The sequence below is a fragment of the Ipomoea nil genome, unplaced genomic scaffold (genome assembly GCF_001879475.1).
Source record: "Ipomoea nil cultivar Tokyo-kokei standard unplaced genomic scaffold, Asagao_1.1 scaffold0542, whole genome shotgun sequence".
Lineage (NCBI taxonomy): Eukaryota > Viridiplantae > Streptophyta > Magnoliopsida > Solanales > Convolvulaceae > Ipomoea > Ipomoea nil.
In genome coordinates, this window is record NW_017616970.1 from 405,669 (window position 1) to 433,407 (window position 27,739).

General features: G+C 35.1%; 1 protein-coding gene and 2 non-coding genes across 3 annotated transcripts; all 3 read right to left on the reverse strand.

Moving 5' to 3' along the window:
• Window positions 1–1,745: 1,745 nt before the first annotated feature.
• Window positions 1,746–1,817, reverse strand: TRNAW-CCA. Its single transcript has one exon. It is a non-coding gene; the product is annotated as a tRNA-Trp (tRNA).
• A 14,251-nt stretch (window positions 1,818–16,068) lies between these two features.
• Window positions 16,069–16,140, reverse strand: TRNAW-CCA. Its single transcript has one exon. It is a non-coding gene; the product is annotated as a tRNA-Trp (tRNA).
• Window positions 16,141–16,708: 568 nt separating this feature from the next.
• LOC109174169 lies at window positions 16,709–21,395 on the reverse strand. The gene is made up of 3 exons (XM_019323434.1): window positions 20,902–21,395; window positions 17,650–17,890; window positions 16,709–17,107 (listed from the first exon to the last, which is right to left on the reverse strand). The coding sequence occupies exons 1-2, from the start codon at window positions 21,172–21,174 to the stop codon at window positions 17,651–17,653; spliced, it is 513 nt and encodes a 170-aa protein (XP_019178979.1). The 5' UTR covers window positions 21,175–21,395; the 3' UTR covers window positions 16,709–17,107; window position 17,650.
• Between the last annotated feature and the right edge of the window lie 6,344 nt (window positions 21,396–27,739).

Below are 27,739 nucleotides of genomic sequence, written 5' to 3' on the forward strand. Positions count from 1 at the left end.
TAAATATACTAATTTTTCTTTACCTACACGTATCAATCTTATGGATATTTTTTTGTAGGTATACATTTGCTAACTTGTCACTGGAGCAAACCTTCTGAACAAATATTTTATCACTCTTCTGAGTTCATGTGGATCAAGGTATTTGATGTCATGAAAAACTATATACATTTAAAAAAATTTAAAGGAAGCCCATAATCCTTTTAATAAGATCTGATTTTAAGCCCAAAAAAACCAATGACCCATTTATAATATTTCGATCTGGGCTAAAAGGTCCAAATCCGGGTCCAATTAATAGAGCTAGGGTAAATCCTTCTACTCAAAAGTCAAAACCATCGTGGGTGATTTCCCATTTATTCGGGTACATAAATTTCAAATAATAATTTGAGAATTTGATTTGCTCATTAATAGGAGATTGATGAAAACAATACTAAAAAAACGCATAATCGACGCACGCAATTCCCATCGTCGATCGCCCTTCCGCCTTCGTCAAACGCAGCGCGACCGCACACAATCGACGGAGCAGATCCGGCGTCGACGTCGGGTGGATCGAAGGAAAAAGAAGAAAAGGAACACAGGTTCCGATTTTTTTTTTTCATAATCCAGTTGAAAACATAGGATAATATTTTTAGAAAAAAATCCTTGTTTTGTGGAATCAAAAGATTATCAATATCGAATTTTTGTTATATAATCTGAAAAATATTTCGTAAAATTTTCGTCTAAGGCCAAAAAGTTAACAGCTTGACCTATTGCTTTCTCAGGAAAAAAAAATTATTTTTCAGAAAATTTTTTGTGTATATTTCGAATTTTCTCAGACACAATAATTTCATAATGTGTAAATTATGTACTGAAAGCATACGGAAAGAATTTATATAACAGCTTGCAGATACCAACATTCAAAAATTTACCAATACAAATTGCATGTATATTTCTGAGAATAGTAAAGCATATAGATTCCATATCAACAGGATTCCATCATGTAAATATGCAATACGACAATTTTAACGAATATGAATGTTAATTTAGAAAATAAACATACCGTTCACCTAAAGAGCATGCTGATAACGTGTTGTAATGTTGTTGTGTTGTTTGTGTGCCTGTTGGCCATTAGCTCCTAATCGGTGAATTGTAGGATTGGATCAATATAGATAAACGCATAATGTACAAGACAAAGAGAAGTAGAACAAGAGACAAGGAGAGTCATTCCATTGCACACACCAATTCAATACAATGTTACAACAAGCATATATAATCTACAAAAGAATAATGACAATACTAATGATGACCGTTATAACAGTTATGTATTGAATGCCCATAATGTCCACCATAATAATATATTTATAACAATTACCAAATATTTGATTTTCATTACTATTTCAATTTCAGTGTTTGAATCAAACAAACTCTTAATTTGGACTAATTTACTTCGTTAAAAAATAAATAAATTTCAACTAAAAAAACTTAAGTTGGGAAAATATTATATTTAAACTCTTTACCATGACTAAGTATTTGATTTTCATTACCACTTCAATCCAATGTTTGAACCAAACAAACTCTTATTTTGAACTAATTTTCTTTGTTTTAAAAACAAATAAATTTCAGCTAAGAAAGCTTAGGGTGGAAAACATACTCTTATTTTGAACTATAATTTTCTTTGTTTAAAAAAACAAATAAATTTCAGCTAAGAAAGCTTTAGGGTGGAAAACATTACTCCGTATTTAATAGGAAAAAGTATTAGATCGGGGATTTGAACCCAACGTGAATTGAACACGCAACCTTTTGATCTGGAGTCAGATACGCTACCATTGCACCACGGATCCGGTTTGAGAAAAGTTGGACTACAATCTATATGTTCAATTTTCTTTCGTTTGTTTGTTTTTACCTCAAAGAGTACGTAAGACTTATGAGTTAATTCCAGCAATAGTCCTCCGACTATGTTGATTTTCCACAATTAGTTCTCGACTTTTAATTTGGACAATTTAGACACTTGACTTTTGAATTCTTTCCAATATTGGTCCTTCCGTCAAATGGAGGTTAAGTTGGTGTCAATTTGAGGGGTAAAAGTGTCTTTTCAAATACTAAGTGTATATTTCTTCTTCCTTTTCCCTTCCTTGTATAGTTAGAAGACCACGGCGGTTGCCGAATTTTCCGGCTGAAGGGAGTGATAATTAATTAATGATTCAGGAAGGAAAATGCGTTGCGCCTGTAACCCACATCCTTTCGCCAATTCCAGAGTCCATGGCACAATTGAATCATACAACACCGCTTTCGGCGTTCTCTCCGACGCTTCTTGCTTCTCGATCACTTGCGGTAACCCCCACCAAAAAACTTGCTCGAAGATGCGCGATGGTCGTCCCTGTGTTATACGGAACTTCGGCGACGCCTTCGGGGAGGATGTCGGGAATGAACTCCACCTCGATCAAGGAGGCGGTGCTGGCCGGAGTTTAATTTGAAGGTATTTGCTTGCCCGTTCTGTGAGGACGAGCGTGATCTTGACGCCTTTGGTGGCCAAGTGTGTGCAGAACTGGACCATTCTAGATACAAGTGCCCAACCACTTCAAGTAATTAAATCCAAAGTCGCGACACAGGAGTGAGAAATCATTAGAAAGAACAATAACATGAACGAAAACACCTTTCTTCTTCATCTTCAAAATGAATTCCTATTTAATTTGGTAACTAAGCAGGCTGAATATGACAAAGAAGAAGAAGCAGAGACCTGAAATATGAGCATCTAGGGCAAGCGAGATGGGATTCAGCAGCCATCCACGCTTGTCTTTGGCAATAGGTGAAGAAGAAGCAGAGAATCACGCTAAGAAGGAGAGAACCGCACGTTGCCCCAACTCAGATCCAGAATCCGATCTACCTCTATGTGGAAAATGACTGGAGGATGTAATCGGAGGGAAACCCAGATCAGAGAAAGGAAAAGCGAGAGCAGGAATGAGAAAGTGTGAGGCTTCTTTAGGGACGACTTGGCTAAACTCAATAGTTTGGATGGAGCTTGGGCCGAGCCCCGGCCGCCGACGGTGGAGATACGATGGAGATGGGCAGATGGGCAGTTGGTGGTGAAAGGAAGGGAGAAGGGAGAAGTGAGAAGAAATATACACTTATTGAAAAGACACTTTTACCCCTCAAATTGACACCAACTTAACATCCATTTGACGGAAGGACCAATATTGAAAAGAATTCAAAAGTCAAGTGTCTAAATTGTCTAAATTAAAAGTCGAGGATCAATTGTGGAAAATCAACATAGTCGGAGGACCATTGCTGGAATTAACTCTAAGACTTATTCCACTAAAATCATATAAAAATTCTCCAATTTTATAATTAAAGTTTAATTTTTGATACATTTAATTTTGAGTAACATACTATTCTCTCCATATATTTTTATTACATTAAGCATCCCTCCCTTGATCAAGGTTAGGAGTGAAGTCTTAGATGATTAAAAAAAAAAAGATGTAATTATGTGAGAAAAGGATAATATGAAATTCAAATTTCATTATTTGGTAAATAGGAATAGAATTGCTATGAATTAAAGGGAAGAAGTAATTAAAAATTAAGATGCTCTTATATAATAATAATAATAATAATAATAATAATAATAATAATTATTATTATTATTATTATGACTGCCTCAAGTGAAGACATGTCAGATGCTTCAATCTCACGACTAAGGTGGTAAATATCATATGCTCTAGTATGGGAAGGTCCCGACATCCTATGGTAGAAAGAAGAGTGGATTTACACCACAACCATTCAGCCCAACCAAACCACAATGCCTGTAGTGATAATATGCTAAAATTAAATATTTGCTGTACTAAACTCTCAAAATTATATTAACTACGCTAAAATGCCACAGTTCTAGTAAATTGGAAAATTTTGAATTTACGAGCATACCTTCCATAGTTGAGCTCCAGTTCAGAATCAACTAATATAAGCTCATGTCCATGGAAAGTGAGGGACAAAGACTATGCAATATGCAAAATGATGAAAGATTGTAAAAAAGAATCAATTAGACAAAATCGGAATCTAACATAAAAAACGTCACCATTTTCTTATTGGCAATTCTCGTCAATCTGAACACAAAATGCCCGTACACGTCCGATCGGATATCTGGAGCTCCCCAATTCCGTTGGCCAAATTGTTGACGCTCGCACTGCCGTTCTTCGCGGCAGTCTCTGCCGCTACGGCCTTGGACGAGGCCGCAGCAGCTTTACCGCCTCTTTTGCAAGCCGCCGCCAAATCGGTGAGAAACAATGGAATATAATTTTTCGTTTTGCTGCTATGAGTCTAATACATACATAAACTCACGAACATGAGGAAGAACAAAGCAAGCTAATAAAATGACTATTTTAGCCCCAAAACTAACACCTAATAAATGGACAGTTAACGGAAGGACCAATGCTGGAACAAATCTGAAAGTCAAGTGTCTTTTTTGTCCAAATTAAAAGACGAGGACAAATTTTAGAAAATCACAATAGTTGGAGGACCATTGTTGGAATTAACTCTTTTTTTCTAATACTTTTAGACACTTGAATAAAATATGAGGAAGAAAAAAAATTCATTGTTCATACGTTAAATATGAAACTTTAATATTTTACATAATTAATTAATATTTATTTATTTTGATTACAATTACAATTTTTTTTTTACCAAATAAAGAAATTCTTTATACTTAAATTCATTACAATTGTCAACTATTTGATTTTCATTACCATTTCGATTCTAATGTTTGAACCAAACGAACTATTAGTTTGGATTAATTTGCTTCATTTAAAAATAAATAACTTTTAGCTAAGAATATTTAGGTGAGTAAAACATTCTTTTTACTTAAATTCATTACTATTACTAAGAATGTGACTTTCAAACCAAATGAACTCTTAATTTTGACTAATTTGCTTCGTTTAAAAAACAAATAAATTTCATAGTTCAAACCCTTAGTTTTGACTTTGGACTAATTTGCTTCGTTTAAAAATAAATAAATTCTAGCTGTAACACCCTCGATTTCCATACCATTTTAAACTTAAACATGCAGATAATCTAACCACAATATAAGCATACACAGCGAAAGTCTAACTATATAACAGATGGAAAAAGAAGAGTGTTATGCCACGCCCACACTAAGGTGAACGCACAGGCGTAAACAACACCAACATAATCATTCTACAAAGGACAAGGTCAAACAATACATAAGTCTAAAATCCAACATAGGAGGCACACAGGCCAAAACAAACTACAAGGTCTGAGGGATCTACACTATCCATCACTAGATCGCATTCGCCTCTACTCGGGACTTGAAAGAAACACATAAATATATGGGACGACGCCCGATCAGCGAATGATGCTGGTAACCCACCAATACATGTTACGTATCATACCTAGATAGTGTATATACAAAATCATTTGCGAAACGAGATACAATATATATATTAGTTCAAAGCCAAGATAGAAGTCAATCACAAGACTCAATACTCTCACAACAAGGATAAGGGAACACATCCCAAGACAACAAGAAGTGACAACGACACACAAGAACGGCTCAAGGCGTATTATACCATCACTCAGTAGAATATCACCCGACATGCATAACACAAGAGAATAAGGACACACACATTGGCAACACCTGCCTTTGTGACAACACATGTCACAAATAGAGAAATACACAACGGCAACACATGCCTTCGTGACAACACATGTCACAACAATATTCCTTCCTTATGCCCAGTTCCAACCTTATGGCTACCCCCAACCTTATAGCTAGTTCCAACCGATACCTCCAGGACCCCTGTACAGCCAAGTCCAACCTTATCCCTCCGAGGACCGTCGTCCCCATCCGCCAACGACCGCCAACAATTCCACCAATTCATAGTACACGAGGGTACCGATCACACAAATGGCAACACATGCCTCCCAAGAAATACGTGAAACCGACACACAGGTCACAAACTCCATAATCACGCCATGGCCACCACGAGGACCACTGCCGTACCTTGGTGACTAATGTCCCATACCATTAATCGTGCAATCCAGGTACAACCGCACACACAACACATCATAGGAATCAATCAACGGATCACAACGAAGATATGAAACCATACTCAATCAAGGAATGGATCACAATCCGACAACAACGATGATTAACACAAGTAATCATCCACATTAGGAAAGGACAAACCACACATGCTAGCATTTAAACACCGAACTAGCATGCTTATCAAACGGGTAAACCAAACATAGTTCCAAAGAACACACAAGACTCATCACGGTTCAACGAATCACAAGGTTGAACACTTAGCACGATTCAAGACACCAAAAACCTACATGGAATCCTACCATATAGTTCTAGACATACGAAACATCAAGAAGACACTCAAAAGCCCAACAAAAGAACATCGGGAAGTCAAAACATCAATTAACGAGTCAAAAGAATCACGGGGAACAAATCCTCGCCCATCACCATATATGTACCCGCGGGTGGGGCCACGGATGGACCTCCACCTGTGGTTCCGCCCGCGGGAACCATTCCCAGAACCAACGTTCCCCCGCGGGTGGGGCGGCGGGTGGACGCCTACCCGCCGTTCCGCCCGCGGGTACAACCTCTGTACCAAAACATCCCTTCCGGGATTTTCAACACCAAGATCAAATTCAAGTCCAAAACATGCCAAATCTCACCAAATACAACAAAATGACTTGAATCAAAGGAATAGCCAAGCAATGGCATATATGAACCCTAATAACAAGCTCTAGGTATGCATTTTCACAAGGCAATGCATCAACACTCACATTTCATAGCAAAATCACATGTAGAATCCAATAAATCATCATATAGGTAAGTAAAATAGATTTTGTAGAGCATGAGCTACCTCTTGAAGATTCAACCTTCACACAAAACACTTCTCAAAGCCCCTAACAAGGTTCACCTTCAACACCCACTTCAAGAACACACCAAAAGATCATAAAGATTTCACCTTTAGAAAAAGATACCCTAGAAAACACTAAAAACACAAAAGGAACATAGATCTTACCCTCCTAGATGCTCAAGAGTAGGAAAGGTGGAATCTTGGAGACAAACTTTGAAGATCTTGGTAAGCCTAAACTTAGCTTGGAGAGAAAGCTAGCTAGATTTCTAGAGAGAAGGAAGAGCTTTTGATTTGAAAGTGTTAGGAGGAAAATGAAAGATGTCTTCTAGGTTAACTTGGAATACAACCATAAAGGAAATGTCTTCTTTACCCTTACTAAGATGAAAAATGTAAGGGAACAAGGGAACTATTCACAAAGCTTTAGGTACAACACCTTGACTTGGGTTGACTAGTCAATTACTAGTCCCCGACTATTGAATTTTCAGGAATTTAAAGAATTAAATTTTTAATTGAATTAAGATTAATTACTTAATTAATCCCTAAATAGAATTCGAATTTACGGGGTGTCACACTAGCTAAGAATGTTTAGGTGAGGAAAACATTCTTTCTATTTAAACTCATTACTATTGCTAAGTACTAGTTCTTTTATGCGCTTTGCGCGAATGGAATAATGCCAATGATTATTTTTAAATAAGTATTTCAAAGTATATCAATGCAATATTATATCAGAGCTTCAGCCAAAGCTTCAGCTTCTTTCTCCAATTTCAACCTTTCTTCATCACATCACATCATATGACTGCCTCAAGTGAAGACATGTCAGATGCTTCAATCTCACGACTAAGGTGGTAAATATCCATATGCTCTAGTATGGGAAGGTCCCGACATCCTATGGTAGTAAGAAGAGTGGGTTTACCACAGCCATTCAGCCCAACCAAACCATAATGCCTGCAGTGATAATATGCAAAAATTAAATATTTGTTGTACTAAACTCTCAAAATTATATTAACTGCACTAAAATTCCACAGTTCAAGTATACTGGAAAATTTTGAATTTACGAGCATACCTTCCATAGTTGAGCTCCAGTTCAGAATCAACTAATATAAGCTCATGTCCATGGAAAGTGAGGGACAAAGAATATGCAATATGCAAAATGATGAAAGATTGTAAAAAAGAATCAATTAGACAAAATCGGAATCTAACATAAAAAACGTCACCATTTTCTTATTGGCAATTCTCGTCAATCCGAACACAAAATGCCCGTACACGTCCGATCGGATATCTGGAGCTCCCCAATTCCGTTGGCCAAATTGTTGACGCTCGCACTGCCGTTCTTCGCGGCAGTCTCTACCGCTACGGCCTTGGACGAGGCCGCAGCAGCTTTACCGCCTCTTTTGCAAGCCGCCGCCAAATCGGTGAGAAACAATGGAATATAATTTTTCGTTTTGCTGCTATGAGTCTAATACATACATAAACTAACGAACATGAGGAAGAACAAAGCAAGCTAATAAAATGACTATTTTAGCCCCAAAACTAACACCTAATAAATGGACAGTTAACGGAAGGACCAATGCTGGAACAAATCTGAAAGTCAAGTGTCTTTTTTGTCCAAATTAAAAGACGAGGACAAATTTTAGAAAATCACAATAGTTGGAGGACCATTGTTGGAATTAACTCTTTTTTTCTCATATTTTTAGACACTTAGAATAAAAGATGAGGAAGAAAAAAATTTCATTGTTCATACGTTAAATATGAAACTTTAATATTTTACTTAATTAATTAATATTTATTTATTTTGATTACAATTCCTATTTTTTTTTTTTTACCAAATAAAGAAATTCTTTATACTTAAATTCATTACAATTGTCAACTATTTGATTTTCATTACCATTTCAATTCTAAAGTTTGAACCAAACGAACTCTTAGTTTGGATTAATTTGCTTCATTTAAAAATAAATAACTTTTAGCTAAGAATATTTGGGTGAGTAAAAAATTCTTTTTACTTAAATTCATTACTATTACTAAGAATTTGATTTTCAAACCAAATGAACTCTTAATTTGGACTAATTTTCTTCGTTAAAAAAACAAATAAATTTCAGAGTTCAAACCCTTAGTTTTGACTTTGGACTAATTTGCTTCGTTTAAAAATAAATAAATTCTAGCTGTAACACCCCCGATTTCCATACCATTTTAAACTTAAACATGCAGATAATCTAACCACAATATAAGCATACTCAGCGGAAGTCTAACTATACAACAGATGGAAAACGAAGAGTGTTATGCCACGCCCACACTAAGGTGAACGCACAGGCGTAAACAACATCAACATAATCATTCTACAAAGGACAAGGTCAAACAATCCATAAGTCTAAAATCCAACATAGGAGGCACACAGACCAAAACAAACTACAAAGTCTGAGGGATCTACACTATCCATCACTAGATCGTGTTCGCCTCTACTCGGGACCTGAAAGAAACACATAAATATATGGGACGACGCCCGGTCAGCGAATGATGCTGGTAACCCACCAATACATGTTAAGTATCATACCTAGATAGTGTATATACAAAATCATTTGCGAAACGGGATACAGTATATATATTAGTTCAAAGCTAAGATAGAAGTCAATCACAAGACTCAATACTCTCACAACAAGGATAAGGGAACGCATCCCAAGACAACAAGAAGTGACAACGACACACAAGAAAGGCTCAAGGCTTATTCTACCATCACTCAGTAGAATATCACCCGACATGCATAACACAAGAGAATAAGGACACACACATTGGCAACACCTGCCTTTGTGACAACACATGTCAAAAATAGAGAAATACACAATGGCAACACATGCCTTCGTGACAACACATGTCACAACAATATTCCTTCCTTATGCCCAGTTCCAACCTTATGGCTACCCCCAACCTTATAGCTAGTTCCAACCGATACCTCCAGGACCCCTGTACAGCCAAGTCCAACCTTATCCCTCCGAGGACCGTCGTCCCCATCCGCCAATGACCGCCAATAATTCCACCAATTCATAGTACACGAGGGTACCGATCACACAAATGGCAACACATGCCTCCCAAGAAATACGTGAAACCGACACACATCAATTAACTAGTCAAAAGAATCACGGGGAACAAATCCTCGCCCATCACCATATATGTACCCGCGGGTGGGGCCACGGATGGACCCCCACCCGTGGTTCCGCCCGCGGGAACAATTCCCACAACCAACGTTCCCCCGCGGGTGGGGCAACGGGTGGACGCCTACCCGCCGTTCCGCCCGCGGGTACAACCTCTGTACCAAAACATCCCTTCGGGGATTTTCATCACCAAGCTCAAATTCAAGTCCAAAACATGCCAAATCTCACCAAATACAACAAAATGACTTGAATCAAAGGAATAGCCAAGCAATGGCATATATGAACCCTAATAATAAGCTCTAGGTATGCATTTTCACAAGGCAATGCATCAACACTCACATTTCATAGCAAAATCACATGTAGAATCCAATAAATCATCATATAGGTAAGCAAAATAGATTTTGTAGAGCATGGGTTACCTCTTGAAGATTCAACCTTCACACAAAACACTTCTCAAAGCCCCTAACAAGGTTCACCTTCAACACCCACTTCAAGAACACACCAAAAGATCATAAAGATTTCACCTTTAGAAAAAGATACCCTAGAAAACACTAAAAACACAAAAGGAACATAGATCTTACCCTCCTAGATGCTCAAGAGTAGAAAAGGTGGAATCTTGGAGACAAACTTTGAAGATCTTGGTAAGCCTAAACTTAGCTTGGAGAGAAAGCTAGCTAGATTTCTAGAGAGAAGGATGAGCTTTTGATTTGAAAGTGTTAGGAAGAAAATGAAAGATGTCTTCTATGTTAACTTGGAATACAATCATAAAGGAAATGTCTTCTTTACCCTTACTAAGATGAAAAATGTAAGGGAACAAGGAAACTATTCACAAAGCTTTAGGTACAACACCTTGACTTGGGTTGACTAGTCAATTACTAGTCCCCGACTATTGAATTTTCAGGAATTTAAAGAATTAAATTTTTAATTGAATTAAGATTAATTACTTAATTAATCCCTAAATAGAATTCGGATTTACGGGATGTCACACTAGCTAAGAATGTTTAGGTGAGGAAAACATTCTTTCTATTTAAACTCATTACTATTGCTATGTATTAGTTCTTTTATGCGCTTTGCGCGAATGGAATAATGCCAATGATTATTTTTAAATAAGTATTTCAAAGTATATCAATGCAATATTATATCAGATATGTTCATGCATAGGTAAATAAATATTGAATTTGTTTATTTAAATTGGTAATTTAAAATATATAAATGCAAGATAATATATGAGAGATTGATTATATTGTCATTAAAATAAATGTTTGCAACTTTGTCATAACGTTAGTGTAAATACTTAGTATAAAAATGATAGTCTAAATAAATACTACTTTTAATTTAAATTTCTCGAATTCTTCTTAATTCTCTTTTGGGTAGCATTGTCATTGTCTTCATTTTTAGTATATGTCTTTTCTTTTTATTATTGGTAGTGTGTCATGCGCAATTGGATTACTGGCAGTAGAATAGATGAATTCATCGTGCAATGAGATTATGGTGTAGGAAGCTTTAGATTTGACTTGTTGTGTATATAATGAGATCTTAGTTGTACTACTAACTCTTTATCTTACAAGACCTATTGATATTTGGTAGTGGTAGTTTTTCCTCTACATGTTTTATGCGTTGTGAGATGCGTCGTAGGTTATCATGTGAAAGTATTGAACAAAATATTAATATTTATTATATTTGTATAAAATACTTGGTAAATAAATAAATGAATGAATGAATGAATGAATGAATATATATATATATATATATATATATATATATATATATAACATATTTTGTACTCCGTATTATAACTTTAATATTTAATTACAAGATAATGTAAAAAGAAGACAATGGACAATGTAATAAATATAATAAATTAATAAATTGAAGGTAATGAATCTTTGAATGGTAGAAAATAAAGATAAGGGAAAAGGGTCAAAAAGGCCCTCGAACTTTAGCTTAAAGTCAATTAGGCCCCTAAACTTTTTAAAGGTGCAATTACACCCATCAACAATTCATTTAGGTGCAATGAAGCCCAAAAACAAGTTAATGACTTGCTATCACAGGTCATTAGGGTTCAGGCCACCTTCCGGCGAATTTGCCGACAAAAAAAATGTGACCATCAACCGACCCAGATTTGCCGAAAATTTCTCCAGTCACTTCTTTTGTCGAAAATTTCGCCGGTCACTTTTTTTTTTTTTTTTTGTCGGAAGGTGCCCTGAACCTTAATGACCTGTGATAGCAGGTCATTAATTTGTTTTTAGGCTTCAATGCACTTAATTGAATTGTTGATGGGTGTAATTGCACCTTTGAAAAGTTTAGGGGCCTAATTGACTTTTAAGCTAAAGTTCGAGGGCCTATTTGACCCTTTTCCCTAAAGATAATATAACTAATGGAAGTATATATCATTTAAATTTTTTATAATGAATAATTTTTTTTTTTTTTTTTTTTTTTGTAAAACAAAGACATTATAGACATCTAATTTTAAATTACTTAAATGCATATGTATTATTTTTTGTTGTAGCTACTAATTTATTTAATTTAATAAGAATAATAAAGTGGCGTACATATTTTTCATCAACAATAATGAAATCATTGATTTTTTTTTTTAATTTACATTCGTTGTTGAGACAAATTGTTTTGAGAGTTTGTCAATGACAATTGGTACAATTCTTGTCTATAGAAGATGATAATAAATAATTCAAAGGAATAAGGTTCAAATTGGTCACTGAACGTAACCTGAAAATGCAATTAGGTCACTGAACAAGAAAAGTGCAATTAGGACACTGAACACTTCAAATGTATGCAATTTCACCTGATAACAGATTACCATCAATTTTAGCAGATTACCTACTTATGTGGCAGCTGAATTGACATTTTTAATAATTTTTAATAAATTTTGAAAAAAAAAAATAATGATGGGGTGGCCGCCGGCCACCACTTTCCCCCACCCCCCCTCTTCCTTAGTGTCCGGTGGAGACGAAGGAAGAGGGAGGTGGAGGAAGGGGGTGGTCGGCGGCCACCCCGTCATTTTATTTTATTATTTATTTTTTAAATTTATTATTAAAAATTATTAAAAATGCCAACTCAGTTGTCACGTAAGCAAGTAACTTGCTAAAATTGATGGTAACCTGCTATCCGATAAAATTGCATACACTTGTAGTGTTCAGTGGCCTAATTACACATTTTTTGAGTGTTCACTTGTCTTTTTTTTTTTTTTTTTTTTTTTTTTTTTTTTTTTTGTTCAATGGCCTAATTGCATTTTCAAGTTACGTTCAGTGGCCAATTTGAACCTTATTCCTAGTTAAAAATATATAGTTACAATAAATATTGTTATAATGATATAGTAAAAATTAACTTACAAATTTCTTTAGAAGTTTTCATGCATTGATAAAATTCTGATGTGTAAATTTGTTCAATTGGAGCCAATGAGATGCCAACATTGTCAATTCTTTGAAAAATGGTCCTACCGTTTTAGAGTCCATGTGTAATTGTATATGATCAACAACTTTGTAGTTAGGTCTCGCATGTCTGACAATGATGTAAGAACAATTTTGTCCGATAAAATAATAATAATATAATATTTATAAAGTAATGTACAATTTTACCATTATAAAAATATATACAAAAAATATTAATACCATAACGACCTAAATCATACCAATAATGCAAAAGTATAATTGAGATATTAAGTTTTGTTCTGATCTAAATAATCAAAAGAAGATTAATTAAACGAGAGAAAAAAAAAACTTAACCAATTTTTTTTTTTTTTTTTTTTAAAATCCATAAAAATCAAATGATTTTTAAAGTTCTTGATTTATAATCTTTGGTGCTTAACTTTGAATTTATTTATTTAGTCAGACTAATTATTTGACCAAAGTTTATGTTAAATTTTATATTATATATCTACTATCTACTATACTAATAAGAGCCCAAGAGAGTTAGGCCTATAATGGATAGAAAAAATGGCGGTCAAGTTTTTTAATCAAATGAATGGCTCAGATTGATCAGATTTTAATTTTTCCTTTAGATTTTCTAATTTGTCCTTAATGAATATGATTATCCGTCAACTTTTCCGTCAAATATTATCTTTTTCGTTAAGTTCTGTTAGTTCACTGTTAACTTACTCATTGATTTCAATAAGAAAGGTTTTAGGTTCGAACCTCATCCCAATCAAAGTTGGCATAATTAGTATTCTATTCTACTCTTATTAAATTAAAAATAATAATTAGTAGCTAAAAAAAAAAAATACATATGCATTTCTTTAATTTAGAATTATGTGTCTACAATGTCTTTATTCAAAAAAATTTATTCATTATCAATAAATTAAATAAGATAAATAATTTCATTAGTTATATTGTCTTTATTTTTCTCCAATATAAAAATTCTTTACTTTCAAATTCATCAATTGATTATATTCGCTACATTGTCCCTACAATGTCTTTACTAAAAAAATTATTCATCATCAATAAATTAATTAAGAAACATAACTTTATTAGTTATATTGTCTTTATATCTCTCAAAGTAAAAATTCTTTACATTTAAATTTCAAATTCATCAATTGATTATATTCACTACATTGTCTATTATCTATTTTTGTGCACTATTTTTAATTAAATATCAAAGTTATAATACAAAATAATATGATATATATATTTATTATATTAATACCATGAAAAAATTAAAAAAATATAATTAATAAAGCCAATCATATTAACTACTTGAGTGATTTGTTGACAAAGAGAGTATTTAAATCACACAACAAATTGAAGTGAGAACTACATCGCAATGTCCTTGTTTGACAATCAGCAGCAGTTAGCGGTTAGCGTTAACAAATTATATTAGCGAATTTGACCATCGAATTAGATGTTTAGATTGACATGTAAAATGATCTAAGGTATACATAATAATAATAATAATAATAATAATAATAATAATAATAATAATAATAATAATAATAATAATAATAATAATAATAATAATAATAATAATAATTGTTTTAAAAAAATAAAAAATATAATTAAGTCAATCATATTAACTACTTGGGGGATTTATTGACAAAAAGAGTATTCAAATCAGACAACAAATAGAAGTTGGAAACTATCTCGCAATGTCCTTGTTTGGCAATCAGCATTTAGCTTTTCAATATTAGTATATATTTAATATTTTATGCCCTAATTTTTATTTGCTTTCTCTTATGTCCCGTATTTGGTTTCAACCATACCTATACAATTATTTTATTGACAATTATAACCAATGTACTTATTTAAATAAAAAAACATTGGGCATTATCCCAATCGTGCAATGCGCGTAAAAAACTAGTATTTTTAATACATTTTAACATATTCATAGTATATGTTTAAATTATACCAACTCTAATTGGGATGGAGTTCGAACCTAAGACCTTTCCTATAGAAATTAATGAATAATTTAAATAATAAATAGTTAATGAAATATTCCGTTACTAAAGTTTATACTAACGGAATTTAAGTTATTTAAGGGAAGAAACTAATATAATAGAGGGTAAATAAGAAAAATTATTAAAAAAATACTAAAATAAGAATAATATGAACCATTCATTTTAAGAGACAATAATACCGATATTTTTTTGTTCCAGTTAAGAACTTAACATTATTGACTCTTATTAGAATTGTAGAATATATTTGATTTTCAAACCAAACGAACTCTTAATTTGGACTAATTTGCTTTGTTTAAAAATACAAATAAATTTCAGCTAAGAAAGCTTAGGTTGGGAGAAAATAATTCACATCAGAATTCATTACCATGACCAAGTATTTGATTTTCATTACCATTTCAATCTAATGTTTGAACCAAACAAACTCTTATTTTGAACTAATTTTCTTTGTTTAAAAAACAAATAAATTTCAGCTAAGAAATCTTAGGGTGGAAAACATACTCTTATTTTGAACTATAATTTTCTTTGTTTAAAAAACAAATAAATTTTCTTGTCAAAAAAAAAAAAAAACAAATACTCCGTAAATTTTAGCTAAAGAAAGCTTAGGGTGGAAAACATTAATCCGTATTTAAAATAGGAAAAAGTTGACACCAGAAATGGATCGGGGATTTGAACCCGACGTGAATCGAACACGCAACCTTCTGATCTGGAGTCAGACGCGCTACCATTGCGCCACGGATCCGGTTTGTAAAAGGCTGGACTACACATCTATATGTACATTGTCTTTCGTTTGTTTCTTTTTCCCCCAAAGAATACGTAAGACTTATTCCACTAAAATCATATAAAAAATTCTCCAATTTTCGAATTAAGTTTTATATTGATACATTTAATTTTGTGTAAAATACTATTCTCTCTGCATATTTTTATTACATTAAGGAGGATCCCTCCCTTGATCTAAGTTAGGAGCGAAGTCTTAGATGATAAAAAAAAAAGCATATAATTCTGTGAAAGAATAAAGTGAAATTCAAATTTCATTATTTGGTAGACATGAATAGAACTGTAAAACAGAAGAAGTAAATAAAGATTAAAATGTCCTTATATAATAATAATAAGAATGATGAAATCGTAAATTAGTGTGAAATTACAATTCCAAGAGACTGGGAATAGAAATTTCATTCCCTCCAACCAAATACTGGAATTGTACATTCCATGAAATTTGGTAGTTATGAAATTGCAATACCATCCTACCAAACACTCCACTAGTGGAGAATAAGCAGCATCAAATCTAAGAGAAGTATTAAAAGAAGAAAGGCAGCATCAAATGATCTTTTCTACCATTAGTGAAACAATATAATAATGCAATTTGAACTGGCTAATAATCAGCCAAGTAGTTAGACACAACATACTATCTATCTATATAATAATAATAATACAATGGCTGCTAAGCAACTTAAACTTACAGTTATAACTAAACAGTGTTCAGATTCTTGGTACATAAAGGGTTAGCATTCATTCATCTTCAAGGTTGTCATGGGTTAAATTAGGCATAAACCCAATATCTGTTGCCAATCTTGTATCACAGCATTATACATACTTCATCTATGGCCAAAAATATTTCACTCCCCCACTACTTCCTTCTGCTATAGAGGACCCTCCCTCTGCTTTTTGCATTTTCGCAATTTTTTCCTTGGCGGATTAACATTCCTTTCCTGCACGACATTCAAACATGTCAAGTGAAACCTGGAGTTCAAAGATCAATTATGATTCACAGAGCACCATTAAAGTGCTCAAAGTAGCAAGTTTGTGACTGCTGGGTGGAGGCCGGTAAAGGGTCATGTCCAGCAATTGATGATTAGGGGGATTGTTGGGCAGAGGCCGGTAAAGGGCCAAGTCCAACAATTGGTGGCTAGGAGGATTGTTGGGCGGAAGCCGGTGAAGGGCCAAGTCCAACAATTGGTGGCTAGGGTGATTGTTGGGCAAGGGCCGGTAAAAGGCCAAGTACAGCAATTGGTGACTAGGGGGATTGTTGGGCGGAGACTGGTGAAGGGCCTAGTCCAGCACTCTTCCTGTCGAAAATGTGGCAATATAAGGAAATAAAGTTGCGCATTCGCTGTGAGCTATAGCTTTTGGCGTAGCGGTAAGCGCTTGATCCTAACAGTGACTTTGCACTTTGGTGCGCGAGTGAGTACATATATGTTTATATGAATGCGCCCTCAAGCACACGTCTATGAGAGAGAGAAGGGAGGCATACATTAGTCTTCTTTATCATGTTTTCTACGGTCAGAACGGTCAGAAGTGGAATCCAAGCCCAAGCACTTAAGGAAAGCTTGCTTGGCTAGTCCAAGATAGTGGCAAGGGTGCTGTGGACGTTCAAAAATCCTGAAATGGGTCGCGTCCTTTACTGAAGATCCGTCCCTTTCTTCTCCGATTCTGATGCCTCTGCTTGTACTTGTTTCTACACCCCCCTCAGTACTGTGCTTCTGATCTTGCCCCTACAAACCAATCCTTTTTCATACTTTTCCAATCGGAACACTTTAATGTTCAAAAAATTCAGCTCATTCTTGGATCTTAAATGAAAAGAAGAAAACAGTTGAACAACGAATCTAACAGTTTCTTCCTTCTTTTCTGAAAGCAATATTACTCTCAAATGTACCGACTTTAGTAAAAAAAGAAGCTTCTCCTCATCATTGCAATTTAAAAAGAAAGTAATGACAAGTTTCTTTTCCTAAAGACAGCAAAGCGGAAAATGACACATTAAGTCAGTATGTGCTGAAAATTTGGAATTGGGTGTCAATAAGAAAAAATGCTGGAAATGCTAAATTATTGTATAAATTAGTACTTATTGTTGAGATTTGAGAATATGTTTATATGCTCAAAATGCTAAATTATGAATATATATATATAGATATATATATATATATATATATATATATATATAGATTTTGAATCCGGTGCACACCCCCTAGTTAGCCGAGCCCATGAGCACACTCCTTGATCGTTGATTTTAATTTTTTGACGATTCAGATTGATTACCACTTGGATCCCATGTTATACTGATTTTAGATGAAACATGGGTCTTTTTGTCCTTAAGCACTATATTTATTACTTTCCATTTCATTTATTTCCATGTTTATAAATATTTGTAGCGTTATTTTAGCTCTCCTTAATCATTATTTCTCTCTCTCTCTCTTAGTAATTTTCTTTGGAATTTTACGGCGGTGTGTGCGTGTGTGTGGAATGGTGTGTGCGTTTTACTGTAACATGGCTCGTACACCATGACGTGCTGGTTTTTTTTCATAAAATTATGCGTTTTGGTATGTGCGTTTCGTGATACAGGCATGTATGTACATTTTGGTTTGTGTTTTACTAGTTTCGGGCGTGTGCGAAACGTAGATATAGTATTGGGCTTGTTGTGTATGTGTTTTTTTTTTTTAAATTGTGGGGAATTTTACGATGGTGTGTGCGCGGGTGTGGAATGGCGTGTGCGGTTTTCTGTAACAGGAGGTATACACCATGGCAAACTATAAAATGCACACACCATTCCCACCCATGCACAAACCGCCGTAAAATTTTCTATAATTTAAAATTTCAGAATCTCCCTAATATAATGCTTAAGATTCCAATTGAATTATATCCATAATTAAACATATATCTACAATTACTATTTAATCCCTTTGATTTAAATATATCCTTAATTACTTTCACAATTTCTTATAATCTCAACCCTTTATGGAAAATGAATCAATGGATATCATGAGATCTCATAATCTTATCTAGTATAGGGGTTGCACCAGATTCGAAGCCTATATATATATATATATATATATATATATATATATATATATATATATATATATCCTCATCGCCTAGGCGACTAGGCGGTCAGTGGCAGCTCGCCTTGAAAGTCTACCTTAACAATGAACCCGAGGACTCTAATTTCAAAGTGCTCTTACTCACCCAAAATGCAAACATAAGGACTTGAAAAAACAAAACAAATAAAAAAATAAAATTTAATAAGCCAATTAAAGACAAATATATGATATATCAGCAAAGAAAGGTTTAACAGCAGATACATTGTTAACACACAGATAGAACATATCCCTTCTATGCAAAACTGTGAAATGAAAATCAATTCTCAGAGATGGAGAAGTCTTAGCAAAACATTAAAGATTTTTCAAACCACAATGTGATGAAAGTTGGATATCTTATATTACAGATCATAATTACAATATTTCAGTTTTCAACTTATCCAGATCACTTTGCATACAAAGATGAGATGCTCTGATTGCTCTCAACTAATTATATTGTCAAATGAATTTTTTAAATGTCGGCAATTGACCTAGAGTATTGGTCACTTTTGGTCTAATTTGCACGAATTTGGCTTGTTTAGGGAGTCAATGGCATTTTTTTTAGTTGGATGGCCCAATTGCATTTTCATGTAATTCAATGGCTAATTTGACCCTTATTCCTAGATTTGAAGTTATGTTGAGTAGTAAATGCTCAGTTTCTATAACAGGCTCTCATGTGCTAATAGCAAATCAACCAATACAATTATACAAACATGATAAGATTAATATAAATTGATGCATGGCAATATTTGCATACATTTATACACATAAACTACTGAGATTACTGAACAATTAAAGAAATTGTGCACTACCCATTGTTGAGCATATAGCCATTAATGTGCAATCCAACTATCAGCTTAGGCTTTTAGTTGAGAATTTGAGATGGAGCACATGCTTCAATTCCCATAACATAGCCTTAGCATTATATACAGATGCAGTTCAAATTATGCTAAGGTTCAGCTTTCTAACTCAAAACTAGAATGTCCATTTCACCGTGTATTCTATGAATCAATGATGGAATCAAGTGAAACAGCAATTCTTCAGAGGTTCAAGCTATGAAATAGCAATGAACTTGGTGAAATTGCCAAAGCAAGAAAGCTGCAAACTGACATTTCCACTATTTTTCTCAGGAGGTTCAAGCTAATAGTATTGAACTAATATTACACACTTAATATAATAATTTAAAAGTAAACTGGTTTACAAGATAGAAGAGAATTGTATTTAGAAAATTTCAGACGAAGACAATTAACAAAGTATATACATTTCCCAAATCTTGGAGAAAAACATTCAATCAGAAAACTATATGCCTCCAAGACTGTCTTTTTATGTAACTTTCTAAGGCAACAGTTTACTTGAGCTGGCAGGCAGACAAAATCTATACATTATTAATCAACCTATTTCGTCAAATTCAGTAATGACTTATCATCGAGTGGGAGATGTTAAACACTCAAACATCCCAAAAGTTAAACCTATTTCACATTTCACAAAGCTAACAGTTGTTCAAAGAACAGGAAATTTCACAAAGAATAATGTTTTAAAGCAAAGAAAACACACACAAAATCTAACATGTCAATGGGTGTGAAGAATCATGAAGTAAAACAAACAATCAACATAATTTTTCACTAAATAACAATTAAAGTTTAGATTTTTCTCACCTGGTTGGTGCGGCGTGAAGAGCTAGTGATGGGTAGTGGGCCTTTGCCATGAATCCGTCCGCCGCCGCCAAGCAAGCTGTCAGTTCTGGCGGCTGAAGACGACGGGCCAGCGGCGGAGGAGTTGGGAGAGGAGTTGTCGGGAAGATCCAATGTGAAAACGCTGAACCCAAAGAAAAGGAGAAGCACAATAAGTATCATTACAAGCAGCTGAATCCAAATCAGCCATGGAACCTTGTAGCTCTCGATTATCAACCCCTCCCCAAATTCATGCATCTTTTAAAGATTCCTTCTTTCAGTATCCAATCTTTATTATCTAAAACAATTATGATGATGCGATAGCCGACCCCGGCCCCCGGTGGGGTTGGGATAGCTGCAAAAATTAGGAGCTGTGACTTGGAAAGACTTGTCGTTGTGCAGTGATTTTCGGTGAAACGGAGAAGGCAAGTATCGAATGCAGAGGACTTAGAGCCCCACGCGCATTTTCAACCGCACAACCCACGCACTACTTTTCCATTTTATTTCCCTCCCCCCAAAAAATAAAGGCCTTCATCCAATAGAGCATTTGAAAGGATGTAAATTACAACAGACATAGCAAAATGTCAATCCACTATCGAAGTTTAATTTTGATCTCTACTCTCAAATATTGTATACTAAACCAATGAACTAAACTCGTGCGGACTTCATTTTATTTCCCTTACTCATAAAAGACGAAATCTCTTGCCCCGCGAGTCCCCACACCCCTAACATTATTCATTTCTGTGTTTGTTTAGGTCTATAGGATTAGAAATAGGTGCATTAGTGCATAGCGGTAGGATCACGTATCTCAAAATATTACGTCAATAACATGATGTTCGGTTGGTGGAATATGTTAGAAATGAAATGTCATTTCGTGAAATATATTTATTCTGTTAATTGGTTCAATCTTTATAATAATGAATATAATTCTACGAAATGGGCTATTTCTTTACAATGAGAATAGTCATTCCCAATGCCCATTAGTATTAACTATTTCAAGCCCATTAGGAATAACTATAACTATTTTTATTATTTCAAAACTACCCTTATAAATCATTCAAATAAATATATATTTCTAAGTTTCTTCAAATTCCTACAATTAATCTGTCGACTTCTCATCATCAATAAGGTACAATATTTTGTATATTTCTTTTGTTTGTTTGTTGTTTTTTTTTTTTTTAAATTTTTCATCATCATTATTATTATTATTATTATTTTTTTTTTCTTTTTTTGCTTTTTTGCTTTCAATTTCATATGTGCATGTATATATATAGTTTATATTTTTCTATTTTTTTTCCAGGTTCCATACGTCCGTACCCGAACTGAATAAATCTAGTTTGTGTACAATGTACAATGTATTCTTTTATTCTTATCTCTTTTTATTTAGAATTGCTTTTGAAAAAATACAATAATTTTTATTATGTTTTTTCGTTATTTTGTTAATTTTTGGTGGGTGAGTATGTATATATTTTTATGTGTGTTTATTTTGAATATGAGTATTTTGATTATTTAACTGATATTTCTTTCTATTTCATGGTCTAACCAAACACAAAAGTATGATTCCTCTTATAATCCCATGTTTATTCTCATTGTGACCTAAGGCACCATCACTAGGACGTGTAGGACCTAGTCTCTCGTTCCCTACGTCGGGCGAGACATTCTATCAAACACTTGGTGGACGGTCTACTGTCTCCTCCCCTAAGCTTGCCCTCTCAGGTCATAGGAAGGGGATTGCAAGGGCAAGACTAAGGAGAGTGCAATCTCTGACTAAACTCTCACTCTCACATTCATCTAACCATTGGAGCTCTCAATGGAAAGATATCAATATGCACTCCTCTACAAGAAAGGCATACAAGGCCAATACATACAATCAATCTCATCATTCATATATTCAAAGCATAAGAACACAAACACAATCCAATACCAATCCAAATCCTTGATGTCTAGCAATTCATCACCATTTATAAGATCACAAAGCACAAATTAGATATAAAATCAAAGCAAGGAGAAGAAATGTTACCCAAGTCTTCAATCTAGATGCTTGTAATCCAATAGCAATGTTGAACAATGAATTCTAGGTTTGGAATGTAAATCTAATCTAAAAGGAAAGGAAAATATAAACCCTAATCTAACCTAACCTAAGAGAGCTGAATATGAGAGTAAAGGAATGGGAAAAAGAGTGTCCCCTAAATGATCCCCTTACAAGCCTTAAAATCTGAAATTTTATTTAAGTGACCCATCCACGCCCTTCGCAAGGCTCGGAGTTGACAAACCATAGCCACTTGAATCACCTCATTTGGAGGCTCCTAGCTCAAGATATGATCATTCTACCGAACTGTCGCCGAATGCTACTAGCTCTATTACATTGTAGTATCTGTTCATATACTTTCTCAACCTACTAAAACACAAAGAGCTAATAACACCTCCACTGAGGCTCAAACTCACAACCTTCCAAATGGAAGTCCAACCCAAGTACCATTGGACCACATAGTCCTGATATGAATTAGGCTTAAATAACTCTACTTATAGCATAATTTGCTTCCTAAATACCCTATAAAACATAGCATCTTTGGCACTTATCACATCGTCATATAAATCAGCATTGGAGATAGTGGGTTTAGAAGCAAACATAGGAGTGGCTAGAGGTTTATAGTCTGTCATGCCAACACGTTTTAAAATATCTGCCATGTATCTTTGTTGAAAGAGCAAAATTCTATCCTTACACTTGATTGTTTCAATCCCTAGGAAGAAACCAAGTTCACCAATATCCCTAATCTTGAATGCAGATGATAGAGCAGTTAGAAGGGAGCTGATAAGACCTTGATCATTTCCCATTACAAGAATGTCATCAACATAAACAAGAACATAAATGAAACTTGAACCCTGTGAGTAGTAAAATAAAGATACATATGTTTTTGAAGCTTTAAAACCTACTGCCATCAAGAAGGTATGTAAGCAATTAAACCAAGCTCTGGGGGCTTATTTTAATCCATATAGGGAACGTTTCAACAGACAAGCATGATTGAGAATTTGTTTATCAATGTATCCCGGTGGTTGCTTCATATAGACAGTCTTAGATAAAGACCCATTCAAGAAAGCATTATGCACATCAAGCTGTTTGATAACCCAACTAGAGGGTATAGCCAAAGATAGAAGTAACCTGATAGTAGTCGGTTTGACCACTGGGCTGAAGGTATCAAAAAAATCTTGACTAGGTACCTAATTAAATCATTTTGCTACCAATCTTGCTTTGTATCGATCGGTTGTCCCATCAGCTTTCCTTTTGGTGCGAAAAGCCCATTTACACCCAATAATATTCATATTAGACTGAGATGGGACAAGATACCAGGTTTCATTCTGAAGGAGCGCATTAAATTCATCATCCATAGCTTTGCGCCATTCATCATGTTTAACAGCCTGTGTATAACAAGTAGGTTCAGTGGGGCAAACCTGGGTTGATAGAGCCAAGAGAGGACCATCAGCGTGACTACGAGTGGCCATGGAGTGAGTCCGAACTGTGGGGCGCGACGATCGACCTCTCGGCCGACCACGACGTCGCTGAACGGCAGCAGGTTCGGTGTTTGCCGAGGGCCCATCCTAGGCCGGTTCTGGCTGGCTAGATTCGCTGCTGGCCGGGACCGGTTCAGGCGAGACCGCTTGAGCCGAGATGGATGATGAAGCTGGAACAAGTACAGACTCAGCCCATGGTTGAGTCGTTTGAACTGGTGGTGTCTGCAAAACTGTCTTGCCAAAAGGAAAAACATTCTCATGAAACCGAACATGCCTGCATATATATACCTTGTTAGTCTGAAGGTCCATGCACCTATACCCCCTAAATGACTTAGGATAGCCTAGGAAGACACATGGAGAGGACCTGTAAGACATCTTATGATGATTGTAGGGACGCAAATAAGGATAACACAGACAACCAAAGACACGAAGAAAAGAATATGATGGATGAGATTTATGCTATAGAAGAAGATGACTAGATTTATTTGTCACTGCGGATGACATTTTATTAATTAAATAAACCGCAGTCTCAAAAGCATAATCCCAAAACTTATAAAGAATGGAGGCACAACTTAAGAGAGCTAAACCAGTTTCAACAATGTGTCTATGCTTTCTTTCGACACGACCATTCTGTTCATGAGTATACGCACATGATTGTCTATGAAGAATGCCTAACTGAGTCAAGGTGGTGTGTAACTTTTTATATTAAGCTCCTAGATCAGACTGAATGGATTTAATTTTGCGATTAATGAACGTTCAACCATAGCCCGTGTTGGTCCCAAAAGAGGTAAGGTGAAAGTCTAGAGGGGGGGGGGGGTGAATAGACTTTCAAACTTTTTCGCACAGCACAACAATTGCTAAGACAGAGATAAACCAAAACTCATAACTAGATTGTTTGAGTATGGTGCACAGCGAAAATAAATAAACATAAAGTGTGTGTGAGATTGTGTGAGCAGTATATCTTCGTGAGAGCAAATATATAAAGAGCAGTATGTAAAGAAAGCAGTAAAGAACACAAGACAATTATAGTGGTTCGCGAGGTGGTGTAATCCTCCTACTCCACTTGCTCTTTTCTCCAAGAGCCAATTCACTATATCTACCACTCCTTGGTTCCAAGATACAATGAATTTCCGTGATCTAGTGCTTTGATCACAAAGCCCGCACTAATCACGCCCAGTGACACCACACTGCTGCTTCGGGTTTCACGTCGCCGCGCTACTATCCCAGGATTTCACGACTCCGCGTTACTTTCCCCCCGTCTTCCACACTCCGGTAGAAACGTATCCCGTGATCTGGTGCTTTGATCACCAAGCCCACACCAATCACGCCCAGTGTCTCCGACACTGCTGCTTCGGATCTCACAGCTCCGTGTGACAATCCAGGATTTCACAGCTCCGTGCTACTTTCCTCCCTTCTCTTGTTTTGCTCCAAAACAAGTGTTGTCTTGCTTCCAACTTCTGAGACTCTGTAGATGATCTTCAATGATGCGCAGGTCTCTTTGATGAAGATAAACACTCTGGAATGATTTCTCTTGATAGCTCTGAGTGTTTTCTCTCTTTGAATATATCAAGTAAAGCACTTGATATTTTTGCTCTGCTTTGCTCTGTTTAAGAACTCTCAGAATATTTCTCTTTTGAAGCTCTCTGAGTTCTTTTTCTTTTCTCACTTCTCACTTGAAGATTTTTGGTATGCTCTGTACCAAATGAGATTTTTGCTCTATGCTCTTTCAAGCTTAATTGCTCTATTCGATCCCTTTGATGGATTCGAATTTTCTGCTCTCTTGTTCGTTGTTCGTTTTCTTCTCTTCTTCAAGTCTTCACATCTTCATCATTTTATAGCTGGTAATGAGAATCTGTCCGTTGGAAAGAGACGCTCTCATTTTTGAAATCTTGTATCTTTTGTCAGAGATCTTATCTTATCTTCTGCAAAAATGTCAGAAGGAGATAAGTTAGCCGTTGATGGAGTTTCATCTCCATGTAAATGAGCTCCCAAACTTCATCTGATATTCCTCTGTTTTAACGTTGAGTGGAAATATCTGGGTCTCAGTTTTGGTGTAGAATGGCTTCTCTGATTAGCTCTGAAGTGGTCTTTGTATCTTTGGGATTTAAAAATATTCATCAATTTAATCCCATACTAGTTAAACTAGTATTTTTCCTTGTGAGAATATTTTCACTGTAAGTTCATCTTCATCTTCTTCATTCTCACGTCTGGGTGTTCTCAGACTTCAAACTGGCTTTGAACTTCCACCCAATTTGAATTTCTCCTTTGTAATTGACACCCAATTTCAATTGGCTTGTAATTGGCACCCAATTTGAATTTCTCCATTGTAATTGGCTCCCAATTGACTTTGACTTTGAAATTGGCTCCCAGACTTCTCCTGGTATTGAATTTCATCTCAATTCAATTTGATCTCCATGTCTTCTTTGAATCGGTCCCCATCTTTGAAATTGCATCCCATACTACAACCTTAATTGGCTCCCAATTTCAATTCTACATTGGCTCCCATACTACAACCTCAATTGGCTCCCAATTTCAATTCTACTGGCTCCCAATTTCAATTCTACACTGGCTCCCATATTGAATTGATTTCCATGTGAAACATGCTCCCAATTTCAATTGATTTCTCTGAAACTGGCTCCCAATTTTAATTGGTTTGAACTAGCTCCCAATTCCAATTTCTATGAAATCGGCTCCCAATTCCTTGAGCATAGATGTTGATTCCATCACAGATCCAATAAGGCGTGATTGGCTTAAAAATACAGGTCGTAGGGTTAAACGGGACACATAATAATAACAACAAGGGAAAATACCCACATAATTATATTGATATTTTAATCTTTTGCTAATAAAATTTGAATTTTGCATCATGCCTTGTATAAATATATGTAATTGTTGGGCGGAGGCCGGTAAAGGGTAAAGGCCAAGTCCAGACCCAGCGTTTTGAAAATGTGATGATAGCGTATAAGAAAATAAAGTTTTGCATTCGCTACGAGCTATAATTTTTTGTGTGAATGGTAAGCGTTTGATGTCCAAATGATTGTATTTTGTATTGGAAAGATTACAAAGACTTGCATGTGTGTCCAAAGTGTGGAGCATCACGTTATAAAAACAAAGATGCATGTAAGAATAAGAAAGGTCCCCCAGCCAAAGTATTATGGTACTTACCCGTAATAGCAAGATTTAAACGCATGTTTGCTAATCCAAGAGAGGCAAAAAATTTGCAATGGCATGCTATTGGAAGAAAAGAAGATGGAAAACTGAGACATCCAGCTGATTCACCTCAATGGAGAAATATTGATAGGAGATGGCCTGA

Coding starts and splice junctions, on each gene's coding strand:
- LOC109174169 (XM_019323434.1), bottom strand. CDS start 21,174: ATGCATGAATTTGGGGAGGGGTTGATAATCGAGAGCTACAAGGTTCCA. Junction 17,891..20,901: donor CTTCACGCCGCACCAACCAG/GTGAGAAAAATC, acceptor ATTGGTTTGTAG/GGGCAAGATCAGAAGCACAG.